The sequence below is a fragment of the Nicotiana tabacum genome, chromosome 1 (assembly GCF_000715075.1).
Source record: "Nicotiana tabacum cultivar K326 chromosome 1, ASM71507v2, whole genome shotgun sequence".
NCBI classification, from domain to species: Eukaryota; Viridiplantae; Streptophyta; class Magnoliopsida; order Solanales; family Solanaceae; genus Nicotiana; species Nicotiana tabacum.
Window position 1 is genome coordinate 181,499,984 of NC_134080.1, and position 14,847 is coordinate 181,514,830.

General features: G+C 35.8%; 1 protein-coding gene across 2 annotated transcripts; it reads left to right on the forward strand.

Annotated features, from left to right (window-relative positions):
* The first annotated feature begins 2,215 nt into the window (after window positions 1–2,215).
* LOC107806794 (uncharacterized) lies at window positions 2,216–8,931 on the forward strand. Of its 2 annotated transcripts, XM_075255121.1 has the most exons (7): window positions 2,216–2,411; window positions 3,077–3,238; window positions 4,996–5,486; window positions 5,567–5,805; window positions 6,820–6,906; window positions 7,218–7,659; window positions 8,697–8,931. In XM_075255121.1, the coding sequence occupies exons 3-6, from the start codon at window positions 5,009–5,011 to the stop codon at window positions 7,545–7,547; spliced, it is 1,134 nt and encodes a 377-aa protein (XP_075111222.1). In that variant the 5' UTR covers window positions 2,216–2,411; window positions 3,077–3,238; window positions 4,996–5,008; the 3' UTR covers window positions 7,548–7,659; window positions 8,697–8,931. The 2 variants fall into 2 exon arrangements, with proteins under 2 accessions (XP_075111222.1, XP_016486514.1); XM_016631028.2 differs by having other exon boundaries at window positions 2,216–3,238.
* Window positions 8,932–14,847: the final 5,916 nt, after the last annotated feature.

Consider the following 14,847-nt stretch of genomic DNA (forward strand, 5'->3'; position numbering starts at 1 on the left):
GAAAAGAGATATAAGCATTGTGAGTTACCTTCAACAGTTATAGAGATATGTATAATTGGCCACACCTATCTCAGTTATACCCTATTGAGGGCTAACATAGGTAGTATAAGGGGAGGACGAATATCAGGATCCGGCTTGGGTTAGAGTGACCCAAAAAGGGTGGATGGAGTGTTTGCGTTAGTTGACATTTCCGAAGGATATTGCAAATGTGCTAATAGATCTCCTTGTGAGACACCCAGATGGTGCATTCTAAAATAGTACAGCTACATATGAGTACTACAAAGATAGGCACTAGAAGCCTAGAAGGGATAAATATTACCTTAGTGTGACTCTCGTCCCTAGAAAAGCAAGGACATTGAGCAACCTAAAGAGCCGATGAATGAAGAAAGGAGAGCTAAAAGAGAAAGAATGTCTTGTTAAAGTTTTCAAAAGAAAGGGATAGGCAGGAATATTAGAAAAGTAATGAGAAGATAGTGCATTATGATTAAAATGTGATATATGGATAATAACGGTAGAGAAAAAATGACAGTATTACAAAGTCTACAGTCAAGTGAAGGAAAAGATGAGAAGTGACAGGCCTTGAGACAACAAAAGATTATAGGCCAGAAAGTCATATCCTCATTTCGAGAAACAAGTTCGTGAACAAAAAGAAAAGTTAGACCCCCAAAGTAATACAAATTAGTATGGGCTGGTAAACAAGGTAAACTAGACATGAATTAGGGATTGGGTAATTTGATAATAGTCAGCATTATAAGAATTTCAGAGATTGCCTTCCGGCAATAATAGAATGGACGACAGAAGGATAACCTTTAAAGGTCATTCAGAAAGACGCTTCCCCAAATCAAGCAATGATTAAGCCTAAGGAACTATATTTCCAGTTATACTAAGTGTCATCCTCGCGAATAAGGGTAATCGATAATGTGAAAAGACGCCAAAGATGAAGAGGTAAAACAACTATATGTAGATAGTTGTAGCACTAAATCTTAGTACTCCCCTAAAGGGGAGAATATGGAGTAATGTGGCAATAAGTAAAAATTAAGTGGTTCTAGTAACTATGGAATGGTGAAGGAAAAATGCGATAAAAATGATAAAGGAATGAGATTGCACTTATTCAAATTCTACAGATATGCTACGATTCCAGAATACTGTGCAAACACGACGGCAGGGAGAGGCAGTAAGGGTTCTCGCCCAGATGTTATTAATAAATAAATGCGAATGAACACTTGATATATAAGGATCTGGTGCAAGAGGCACATTAAGATAAAGGAAATAACCCAAGAAATGTTACACGGAATATTGATATGAGAATGGACCAACGAGTAGTTAGTAGTTAATTCAGGAAGAGCCTAGTTATGGCTAGACAAGAGGATACAGACAAATCAATAGACTGTGCAAGATAAACATAGTGAACCCCAACATGGGAATTGAGTCTTGCAGATATGACATCGTGATCCTTGAGAACTATTCAGATAGGGGTTGGGATAGTTAAAGGTACAGTATGGATGCCACTAGGAAGACAGTCAAAATATCAGTTCAGAAGCAGCTCTACAAGCATAAGGGCGTGGAGGTAAATAACCACGGATAATTATAGACAAGGAAGGGCAACAAAAGGTCCGTCGAGTATATGATGTAATAAGCTCGTAGCTTTACAAGAGTCAGAGGGTGCCCCCTAAGTACTACAATGAAAGACTAGCTGAGGAACATAGGAATAAGGATAAGAAAGGGCGAGTGAGAAGGTGATAAGAATGGATAAGTCGTCGGGATTAAGCCCATGAAAATAAGAGATTTGATGGTTTCTCTAAGTTATTGAAAGCTCAGTATTCACTACCAGGAAATGGGCCTATGACAACAGTTATTTTAGCAACGGTTATAGAACCTATATGGTAACGGTTACAACCGTTACAGTACCATTTAGGTGACATCAACACACTTTAACTATAGAACCGTTGCAATTGTAAAACAACTGTTGCCACAGATGCATCTGGAGCAATGGTTATGTGAACCGTCCCAATAAAACTATCTACGGGAACGCTTTCATTGTAAAAATTTCTATTGGAACGGTTACTTTTGTCCTTCTTAATTTTCCCTCTTGAATTTTATTACACCCGCCAAATATTAATAATCTAAATATTAAATAAAAAAACTATTTTGGCACTTTCCCCATTAACTTCAATACCCCCAATGTTAGCCGATACCCCCAAAGTAAAACACTCGGTCATCTTCTTCTTTACTGATACCCTCCCCCATCTCTCTCTCTCTCTCCAAAAATCTTCTTCTTCTTCTTCACTGATACACTACTAAAAACTTCGATACCCCCATATCTCTCTCTCCGATGCCTTGAAAAATCCTCAATCCTCTCCATAATCATTTACAAACTAAGGAGAAGCAATTCGGAGACCTAAAAATATGAAGTTAATAAGATTTCTTTTGCTCTCTTTGCACTTTCTGGCTCTTAATCAAAAAATCTTGCCTTATTCTTTAGTTCAAGCGAAATAAATTTGGTATTATATATCATGTTTTAGATCTATATAAACTCGTTCTATAATCCTTTATGGTCGTGCAATCAACTTATTTAACGTAACTAACTCTGGATCATTGATCGAATAATTCCTTTCGTTCCTTCTCAGCTTTCTTTAAATGTAAGCTATTGCTTTTCCTGATCTTTCTGCCCCCCTTATTGCGTGCATACTTAGCTTATCTTAGTTCCCGCGCATGCCGGAATTTTTGTGCAACTCATATGATCTCGAATATTATTTTTTACTTTACTTTCGGTTCGTTGGCCACTGTAGGTGCCACTTTTTTTATAGCGTGCATACAATGTTGTAGTGAGACTATTATTACATAACCATTCCCTCTTTAGGTCACTAAGCTTAGGTTGAAGCCTTCTGCCTTACCTCTTCATCTAGTCTTTCATTGTAGTACCTAGGGAGGACCCTCTGACATTTTTAAAGCTGCGAGCGAAATATTGATAAAACCATCTGTACATAAATTCCCAATCAAAAATTAAAATTAGTTTAAACAGTTTCATAGTTTAAATTTTTGCTTTCTTTTCCTTTCTTTTTAACTTTTTTGACAGGGGCTCTCTAGTACGAGGACCTTACTTGCAGACGCATCTGATGCTACACCAATTTCTTCCCCATTGACACCGCTTCTAACATCAAATACTGGAAATAAAGAAGCTGAGAAAGCAACTTCTAAACCTTCAACATTTCAAGCAATTTTGAAGGGGATAAAACAGGTATGAAGTGCACCAGAATTCTGTCTATTTTCTCCTCTGTTATCATGCAGAAAATTTGCAGTTTTGAGTTAAGTTTTGGGTCAGAATATGCATTTCCTAAGATGAATTTGTATATGTTCTTCAGCTTCATTTAGCGAACCTAACTTGGTTGTTTTAGTCAACAACTTTCAGTGTTATTGGAATAAGTTTTGAAATTGTTGGACTTTTATTAGCAAATAGAACAACTGTACGAACAATTACTGTAGTTGTCCAACAACTATATGTAGCTGCTGAACAACTGAATAGTTGCTGGGACAACCAATGCATTGTGTTTTCATAAATTCTATCATCACAAAATTCCAAGCTATCTGTCTTTTCCTTTAGCATTTTGGAATTCTTGGAACCTTCTTAATTAAAAAGGTGAAATAGGTTTTTGTGGGCCATTATAGAATCTGTATTATGTGGGTGTTAGAGAATTCTGATATAGAGAATATCAATATTTTGTACTTTGATAACTATTTTTTTTTAAAAAAGGTGCTTTTTTATCTGATTCCTAACCTCAATACTCTCTTTTTGATTATCCCTTTTGGTTCATGTGCCTTTTCTTGATGTTGTACTAGGTATCCAACAGACAAAACTAGTTTAAACTCATAAATTGACTAGAAGGATGATTAATTAACAGATCTTGGCATCTTAGGGAACTTGAAAAGCCAAGATGATGTAAACAGTGATTTTATATAATGAAGTCAGTTACTCTATTATTCATAGGAATTCCTGGGTAAGTTCTGGATCTTCCAGTCTGGAATTTCCCCACTGATTTTAGAAGTTCCAGAAGAGTCGCGAAGTTTCATTGCGGCAGGTCAAAGCATATGTGCAAAGTCTGGAGTTTCTTGTTTAATTATGACATAAGCACAAGTTTGAAGATTCTTGGTTTATAGATCGTAGTTGGTTCAAGCTTCGTAATTGTGAGCTGTATAAAACTGAAGAAAAAGAAAATTTGCTTTTGGTGACTTCATTTCAGTAGCTCTGCAGCCACTGCCTTGGTTGGTAGCAATGCAGAATTTGCGCATTGCCCCAGACTTTCTCTTGGCTGATAATTTGCAGACAAAATCCCTAAATTTTTGTCATGATGGGTCAAAGTAGTGAGATGCAGTATATGCAAGCTTCTGCTTCTCCTTTTATTCTAAATATGTGTTTCTATGGTGTTTAGTCTTATGCGCAATGTAAGCTTGGTGGTTATAGTTGTGCTTTACCTGATTCTAAAATTAGACCAAGCAATCATACCAGGTGAACTTAGGTACAGCGTACGCTGGATACTTCTCCGCGCTTAGGTGGCAGTTCAGTGTTGGCACCAAAGCACTAACACCTGCACATTAGTGTCCATGGGTTCTGAAGAGAGCAACAGTAGTATAGCTGACAAAGTGATTCTTATTTTGATGAAACATTTAGTGCTTAGTGGATGAAACATAGATATATGTTTCATTGTGATGTCATCAAGTGATTTTCTATAGAGATTCTTTGTTTTAAAGAGAAAACTTTAAACTTGTATCACTCAAAGGAAGGTTTAGTACATCTTTATGGCTCCAGATGTTGCTCTTTATTCTTTTCTTTCTTTCAGAATCTAAAGATTGTTCAAAAATATAAGATTGTTCAGCCACAGGGTTTACCATGACTCTTGTACCTACTGTTTGTATCTTAGTAGTATGAAGTTACTCAATTGATTCTATTGTTTGTGTTCAAATACTTCTTGGCTCTCATGTGTATCTAATTTTGAACAGAGGAAAGTGGATCATGAATCAGGAAGGGCGCTCAAGTAAAAATAAAAAATTAACAAAATTCATAGCAGCTGGATCGCTTGCATCTTTGCAAAACCTAAAGGTTTCGTCATTGAAAACAAACAGAGTTATTAAAGCTCCAAGGTCACTGCCTCTGCATTCTACTTCTACATCAGCACAAGCAGTACATGAGCAAGTGCAACAAATGCCACTGAACTCTACACCTTCTGTATCACAAGCAGTACGTGAACAATTGCAGCATTCTACTTCTGCAGGTGGATCGCTGCCTCTGCATTCTACTTCTGCACCAGCACAAATAGTACATGAGCAAGAAAAACAAATGCCACTGAACTCTACCTCTCTTGCATCACAACTAGTACGTAAACAATGGCAACAACTACCACTGGATTCTACCCCTCGTACTTCACAAACGGTACAAGAACAAGTTGAGGATTCTTCCAATCATGAAACAAACGAGCAATCCGAGGAACAAGGCAAGAACATATAGATTTCAATCGTCAAATTCAATAACGTAATGACTTTTGGTGATTATTCTTACTTCATATTTATGTAGGTCCTTCTGCCGAAAAACGAAAAAGAGGAAAAACTCTGATGCAAAGTGTTCATGGTAGGAAAGACCGCAAGCAAATTGTGCTAAATGAGAACAATCAACTCATAGGTCCTACTGATGATGATGTAAATGAGTTGGGTAACTTCCTTGGTACATTGGCAAGGAATGCGACCATTTGTCCTCTTAATGTGTTTGATTGGAGGAAACTTGAGATAAAAGAAGATATGTGGAAATATGTCAAGGTTTGAAATTCGCAATATTCAATAGGTGTATGTCGATATTTCATATTGTTTACACCAACCTAACTGCTCTAAATTTGTAGGGAAAATACGACATTCATGAAGGGCAAAAAATGGATTTTTCAATCAATTTCAAATGCTTAGAGAAAGTACAAAAACCAGTTATATAAAAACCATTTTGAACCCTATGAGAATGACGAGCTTCGAATGGAGAATAGGCCGGTTGATGTTCCGGATTCTCAATTTAGGGAACTTCTTAGATATTGTAACTCTAATACCTACAAGGTAAAACTGAATATTGTTCCATGATTTGCTTAAAATGTCTGATTTTTGTTTATTTAGAAATCATGTTCTTAGGCGAGAAATATAGTTTCTCTTCAGCTTTTCTTGTTGATGCCATTTATCTGTTACATTTGCATAGTAGATTTTATAGCCGGAATCTATTATCTTGCTGATCTTTTCTTTTGTGACTGTAAACGTTGCACTTAATAATTAGGACTTCCTGAATTTGTATTGAAAGAGCTAAACGTGAGGGGAAAAAGATCTATGGAAGAAAGATAAAATTTTGGAGTGACTTATGGAATGGTGAGGAACGTTTGAGAGAAATTTCCTGTTTTATTTAACTGCTGTAACAATAAGGATGGAGTGGTGGCTAATTTCTTATCAGATTCTGGTTGGCAGATGTATTTCAGAATGAATTTAAATGGTTGGCAGATGTATTTCAGTTGAATTCTATCCACATTGATCATAGTAAGAAGGATTCATTATTGTGGAATGCTAGTAATGACAGAAAGTTTTCAGTCAAAAGCTTTTACAATTTATTAAGAAAAAATGCAAGTTACTGGGAACCTAATTGGCCTTGGAAAGTGATTTGGAGGAACAAAGCTCCTGTAAAGGTTGCATGTTTTGGTTGGACTGCAGCTTGGGAAGCTTGCCTTACCCAAAATAATCTTCAGAAGAGAGGCTTTGTTCTGTGTAGTAGATGTATTCACTGTCAATGTTTCTTTTTTGCTGCAGAAAATGAAAGAAACCAACACTGAGAATCGCAAAAAGTTGAGATATCCACACACTGCTGGCAAAAAACGTTTTGCTAGAATATGCGAGGTTTGATATTTTTTTCTTATTATTCTTTTAAATATGAACTTGCTAGGCATAATCTGAACTATTTATACCACTTTTTATGTAACCAGGAAAAAAAAGAAAGAAACTTCTGAACCTCTATCAAGTAAGGACATATTTGTGACTACAAAAAAAAGAAAGCTCGATCGAGTATACAAGGCCTCGTATGCAGATACTCTTAATAAAATTGTACGAGTTATTAATTTAAAGTTTGTTGATTTCATTTTTCTATTATTAGTTATTGACTCAATTTTATATACTTTCTAATCTAAAATTGACTTAATTTGGTCTTGTAGGCTGAAATGGATAGAATACAATCAACACAAGAAGCTGAAGATGGAAGTCAATCAGTTGACATGTTTGCGTCCGTCATGGGACCTGAGCATCCAGGACGCCTAAGATTGTACGGACGTGGGGTTACCAAGACTTCCTTAAAAAGAAAAGTGGGAGATATTGGAACCTCTTCAAGTTCTACCGATGAGATGCTGCAACAAAAAATGGTGGAAATGGAAGAAAGGATGCAACAAAGAATGCAGGAAAAGTTCAATGCACAAAAAGATGCCATGGAACTACAAGTTGCAGTTAACATCATTTCACAATTTAAGCGTCTGAATCCAGACTTATAGGTTGATCCCAGCATGCTAGCTTTCAATGCTCGTTCACCTGGAGATGCTTCCTCTGCACAACAAGTTGTTGTGCAACTAATCAATCGTCTATCTACTGGGAGTAATAATCGAGGTCAGTACGTACTCTTCTTCTCTTCCTCCTCCTCCTTCTTCTTCTTCTCCTTCTGTTGCTTTTCTGCCACTGCTCTCTCTGATAAGGCTTTTAACCGAGCTAGTTGATGAAATTTCTTGTTCTTTTTTTGGTGAAAGTATTGCATTATTCTATACAATTTTGTTGTGGGGCTAAGTGATCATTTTTTTTTCCTGATTTAATATTATCCAGTGTGGCTAAATTTGAGAGCTTTTAGTTTTTCTGTGTAGCCTGTTGTGGTATTGGCTAAATTCTTTTATTATAATTTTCAGCCTATGTGGTTAAATTTGAGATCTTTTTTTAGTTTTTCTTGGTGCATGGGTAGAGTGTTTGGTTGTGCAATGGCCTGGAAGTGGAAAGAACACTGTGTTTTAATATTCTCCAACTTGGTTAAATTTGATATGTTTTTCTTCTAATTTTCCGGGTAGCCTGTGTATGGTGTCATTTTGTCGTGGGAGGGGAGAGGGAGTGCAATGGCAGGGAAGAGCAAAGAATGCTATGTTATAATTTTGAAGAGTTATGCATGTGTTGTTGGTTTAAATTGATGTATTGCAATTGAAGTGCTAGAAAGTCATTAGTACTGATGAAATGTCATTGTGATCTAAAGGAAAGTCTGGATCATTAGTTTTAAATCTGTTTTATCCTTCGGTTCACATGTTCTTGCAAAAATGTTTTCATGCTCTATTGGAGTAGCTGAATGGAAAAATAAGGTTTTATCAGACCTCATGTTAAAGAACTAATTCGTGTACAGGCATATTGGGATGGACTTCCCAAAAGTCAGCATTGGCTTTGGCAGTAGAATTTTTCATTTACCCCCTATCCCCCAATTTTTGTCGTTTGCTCTTTCCCTTATGTTTGGCATTGGCTTATAAAAGTCAAAACTAAAATGGTTAAAAGTTACAATTGGAAGAATGAAAGGGAAGATGCAACCAACTTATTCTCTACTTACAAAGTTACAATTAGAGAAAATTCTATTATATCCATTCTTATTTAATGACTTTATTTATTCTTTTTTGTAGGTGGAGCAAGAAGAAAGGGAAGATGGAGAAGGTGGAGTAACTGAAGAAAGGGAAGATGGAGATAGTGAAGATCTAGACCTTACTTAAGAAGAACTTTGAGTTGTTGTCGATATTCTTGGAGTCTTTTGTTATAACATTTGAAACTTTAACTTTTGAAGTGTTGAACTGTAAAACTTATGTAATTGGGTTAAAACATTTTGCTATTATCGTTATTCTTAGCTTATTGGATATGAAAGATTATGAAGTGTTTTATCTTTTTATTTATATAAGTTCCAAGTTATAATTACAAATATTTTCAGGTAGTAATGTCAATTAAACGCTTATAATAACCTAATAGAACCGTTGCAATAAGCAAAAATATCGTTGCCATAGACATTCTAAATCGTTCCGATAGATCTTGCAAACCGTTCCATAAAGTGTGACAAACCGATGCAATTGGCAATTGAAACTAATCCAATAGAAACAAAACCGTTACGGTAGCGTAATGAAACCGTTACAATAGTTTAAATAAACGTTGCAATAGTTTACATAACTGTTGCAATAAACTATATTGTAACAGTTTCCAACCATTGTAGTAAATAATATAGTAATAGTTTACAACTGCTGCATAAACTATATTGTAACGGTTTTCAACCGTTGTAGTTGAAATGAACACTCGATGCTTCAGACAGAGGGAAAACCGTTGCGATAGCTTGATTTATAGCAACGATGTGGTCAACCGTTGCCAAAACCGTTGCTGTAGATCTATTGGCACGTGAGCGGATGTCACGGTTGATGAACTATTCCAATACATCTATGGCAACGGTTGGCCTATCAATTGCAACGGTTTACCTACTATTGCCATAGGCCTATTTTTCAGTAGTGATTGCGTGAATGAACTCAAAAGAGTCTAAGACTAGTAGCATTTAGAGGAGATGGAATTCTACCCTGGTAGTAGAATGAAGGTGTAATTAAGATAGATGAAGGATGACGTTTGGGCCTTTGATGGAGTAATGATTTCATAAATTGTATAGGATTAAAATACCCACGTAGGGTAAATCACATAGGGATGCTATAATATACGATTATTGAAGTACAATATTGCCCCTAAGTGAATCAGGAAAAGCACTTTAAATATTCCTCGATGCAACATAAGCCCTAGTGACAATGTATTACGTAAGAAGTTTCAAGTTATTAATGGAAGACTATAGATCAACATTGAGATGGATCGATAATGGACGGATACAAGTTACAAAGTATGACATGAGATTATGCCATCATTCTTAAGATGAACGGTAATGAAGAAGCATTAAAGAACTGAGATTTATACCTATAAGATAAGCAACAAAAGTAACCTGGAGTTTGGTAGCATACCTCAGTAACGATAAATTGAAGTGAGAGTTATGGTATAGTATGACTTACCTTGATGCAGTAACGTCATATGGATGGATAATTGGGGCTATGAAACAAGATATAGTAATATTCACAAGTTCAACAAAGTACTAAGCGAAGAACTTCGGTATACCTATAGGTTCCCAGAGGAGCACCTTGTAATAGTTATGTATATGTTCACAAAGTGAAGACCTAGAGATTGGCTAAAAACTGGAGGAAAAAGGGGAGAAGACTCGCATAGGCACATTTACAAAGTCAGAGTCACACAGGCAGCATGGCAGAAGGTAGCAACAATTACGAGATTGGAAAGATTTCGACCACAAGTCGTGGTATGAGGAAGGTGACTAAAGGAAGGAATGCCCTAGCCTTTGGACTTATTCACAGAACAGTTGCCTAGATGGCAAGAGGAGCACTAAAGTGTCCGTAAGAGTTATGGGTTATGAGAATAATAAGTGTATCAGTCAACATTCGACGATGAATGTTCTAAAGGGGGGGAATGATATTACATCCCGCATTTTCGTATGTTAAAGTTTCGTCGTAAGCTAATCGACGTAAGTTCGGGAATGAAATTATTTTGAGATTATAAGCATTATGCTATTTCAAATAAGTGATAAGTAAATCCGTGAAAGTGAGAGGGAAAGCAAGTCAAAGAAACTGAATTTTTGTCCAAGCTTGACATGTTGGGATAAAATACGGCCCGAGCTAAAATACTCGGTATTTATGGACTAGTGTCGTACAAGGTACCACATGACCATGATAGTAAGGTGTATAAGGTATGTGAATAGTATTTTAAGTAAATGGAAATAATTCTTAATTATGTGGGTAATTGGTTAATTATTGGATAATGGGACATTACCTAGTTAATTAATAATTAGTGGTGGATTAATTGAAGTCTTTGGATAAAGACTAAAGCAAAAACGTGGCGGCCCCTTTGAAATACATTAAGTGACTCATAACTTCGCATGAAAGGTGGCCATTTAAGTGTCATACACATGACACTTTCGTAAGCATATTTAAAAGTTTGGCCTTGAGATAATCAAAGGGATCATATAGCTTTCTTCCAAAATTACAAGTTAATCTCAAATCCAACAAGAACAATTCCCATAATTATTTTAGCTTCAACGGACATTACTCTCGAAACAAAAAATTTCCAACGATATTTCTTAGCACCGTAGCAACCCAAGATTTTGTGATTCTAAAGGAGTACGGTGCAACCTTTTCCAAGAATATCATACGGATTTTTACCTACTCCAGGTATGTTAAGGCTATCCCTTATTTCCTTTTGGCATGATCCATATGATACAAATAAAACGAAAAAATGCACAACTTCCATAAAAGACTCTATTCATAGAAATGCTAGAGATGCTTATGTTATTGTGTTACACCCCATGTTTCCGTACTTGAGAGTACGTCATAAGTCAATTGATGTAAGCTCAGAAATGAAATCAGCTTTGAAAAATTTATAAAGTAAGTTAATCATGTTATCTTGGAAATTAATAATATTTAATATCATGAATAACAAGTACCAAGATGGTTGGAAGGCTTAGAAGCTAAACGAATTGAAGGAGATAAGTTTTGTCGAAAGTCGACAAGTTTGGTGTTACACCCTGTGCATCCTAAGGTGACGTATAATGAATATGAGACTTGTTAATCATGATTTAATGAGTTTAAAGTCATAATATAACTATATATGATATTTGTACATAAAATATAAAGTTTTAGAAAAATTGGATTTAACTTACGGAAAAATCGTGTTAAGATTTTCCTTGTAACGAGCCGTTTCGAGAAATTAAATTCGTATGCTTTATGGTGTCATTTTGGGACATAAATCACACCAAAATGAAGGTCTTGGAACCTAGTTTCCAATGGTCCAAACCATTTATACATACGAGATCGGGTTAGAGAAATATGGATTTTTAAACTAGGGTCACCAAGTCACGTTGCCGCACTTCGGAGAAACTGGCAGGTTTATAGGCCAAGTTGCGATGCAGTTTTTTTCCAATATACTGAGAGTTACATGGAAATCTTTATATGGAATTAAATTTCTATGTGTATAGTTTCCAAATCTGCAAACCGTTTGTCAATACGATATCGGAGTAGAGAGATACAAGTGTCCGAAGTGGCACTACTCAAGCTGCCAAACATGCAGCTTACCCACCTGCTTAGAGAATTGAGGCGGTGGGCTTATAAGTTGTCTTTATCCATTATATTTCATCAATATCCAGAGATTACTTACAAAAAAATACTCTCAAACTCTCCAAGAACTTGTCCAAGGATCCAAGAACTAAACTCAAGAGAAATCAATACAAATCCTCATCAAAGGTGTTAAAGAGTACAAGAGAATACTTCTATGATGTTGTAGTGTGATTGAGGGCTATTGTGAGCTAAGTTGAGATGGAGTTTCGAGTTTTAGCTGCTATCCAAGGTATGTATAACATCTTCTTGATTATGCCTAAGGTTAATCTTGTGTTGGTTGTGTTGTTTGAGTGAAAAACCATAAGATGCACTTGATGGAACATGGGATACAGTTGTCTTTTTGGTTGAACTATTTTGTGGTTAAAAATATGGTTTGTGGTGGCTGAAAATTTTGAGAAATAATTTGACAATATTGTGGCTTCTGTTGTTAAGCTTTCCTAAGTGTTAATTAAGTTGATTGAAGAAGAAAAGATGAAAAACAAATGATTGACGCTAAAAATTAAGGTGCTAGGCGTATGGGGTTGTTTTGGAAGGCAGTTTGTGGAGATTTTAAACTAGAAATAATATAGTACATATAAGTATAATGCTCTGAAGGTTGTAAACTAATATATGGAATAAGATTTTCATTTAATTTATATCTTGTAATGAGTAAAAGAAACGAGCTTGTCGCTCAATATTATTGTTAAGATAATTAGAGAAACTCATATTGGATTATATTGTTGTTGTTGCTAGTGTTGGTTATAGTTGTTGTTGTTGGGTTGTTGATGACCCTTATTGGTCTTTGGGATATATTATAAGTAGGGGAGTTATTTTCCGATTTTCCTTAAGTCATGCGACTAACAAAATACAATGGTACGGCATTATATGTTAACGGCAATATCATTTCACTTGTTGTAGATTAAAGAAGTTGCGTTGAACTTGGTTATGTAATAAGAAAGAGATCATACAGGTATGTTAAGGCTATCCCTTTTTTCCTTTTGGCATGATCCATACAATACAAACGAAACGAATAATTGCACAACTTCCATAAATGACTCTATTCATAGAAGTATTAGAGATGCCTATGTTCTTGAATTCTCATATGTCTTATTATTCTATTGCATGTTCATGGGTCTCAGAAAATACGTAAGTTGATAAAGTTGTTTCATGATATTAATCAGAGGTATAATGGTCTTATGACGTTCCGAGAGATTTTAATAACGTACTTCTCATGCATCACATTCATTTATACATATACATTGAACCATGACCAGATGGCGTTATATACGTGTATATATGTATATGGGATATGGGAAAAGATTACGGCGTTATATACGCGACACCACCTGATCAGCTGGCATACGTTGATGATTTTCCCACAGTGGCCGAGATGATATGATGGGATGACCTCAGAGGCTTGATGATGTTATGAACACATGTACCTATGCATGACATGACATTCATACACATATGCATAAAATATAAGTATTTCATGATTTACAAAGTTATCCAGACTTAGAGGTTGAGTCATTTACTCTATATTTCTTCCATGCATATTATGTACTTATTTATGTGCCTTACATATTTTGCCTGGAGACGTTGTGTTTCATGCTGCAGGTCCCAATAAACAGGTCGAGAGCCCTCCAAGTAGGCTATCAGCTCAGCAGAAAATGTTGGTGCGCTCCATTTGCTTCAGACTTTATTGTTTGGTTAGTATGATTTAGATGTGTATTGTTTGGTATGGCGGGACTCTGTCCTGACCTTTATAAAAATTATATATTCTTAGAGGCTTGTAGATAGATGTCATGTACGTAAAAGATTGTATGGCCTTGTCGGCCTATGTTCAGTACACAAGTGATTATTTTGGTCTTATAGGCCCGTACTTCATATGTATAAGTTTTTATTCCCTCATTATTTACTCCGGTTCATTTACCTATGATAGAATGATATAAAAGATACGTTACGTTAGTACTCGGTTGAGTAAGGTACCGGGTGCCTGTCGCGGCCCATCGGTTTGGGTCGTGACATTTCAATTCCCCATGTGTACGATTATTCTATCATTTGTTCATGGGTCTCAAAAAATACGTAAGTTGATAAAGTTTACTTCATGATATTAATCAAAGGCATAATGGTCTTACAACATTCCGAAAGATTTTTTTGACGTACTTCTCATGCATTGCATTCATATATACATGTACATTGACCCATGACTAGAAGGCTTTATATACGCGTATATATGTATATTATATGTATATGGGATATGGAAAAAGGTTATGGCATTATATATGCACCACCACCTGATCAGTTGGTATATGTTGATGATTTTGCCCACAGTGGCAGAGATGAAATGATAGGGTGCCCTCAGAGGCCTGATGATGTTATGGAACATATACCTATGAATGACATGACATCCATACGCATATGCATGACACTATAATTATTTCATAATTTACATATTTATCCAGACTTACAGGTTGAGTCATTTACTATATATTTCTTCCATGTATATTATGTACTTATTTATGTGCCTTACATACTCAGTACATTATTCGTACTGACGTCCATTTTGCCTGGGGATACTGTGTTTCATGTCCTCAGGTCCCGA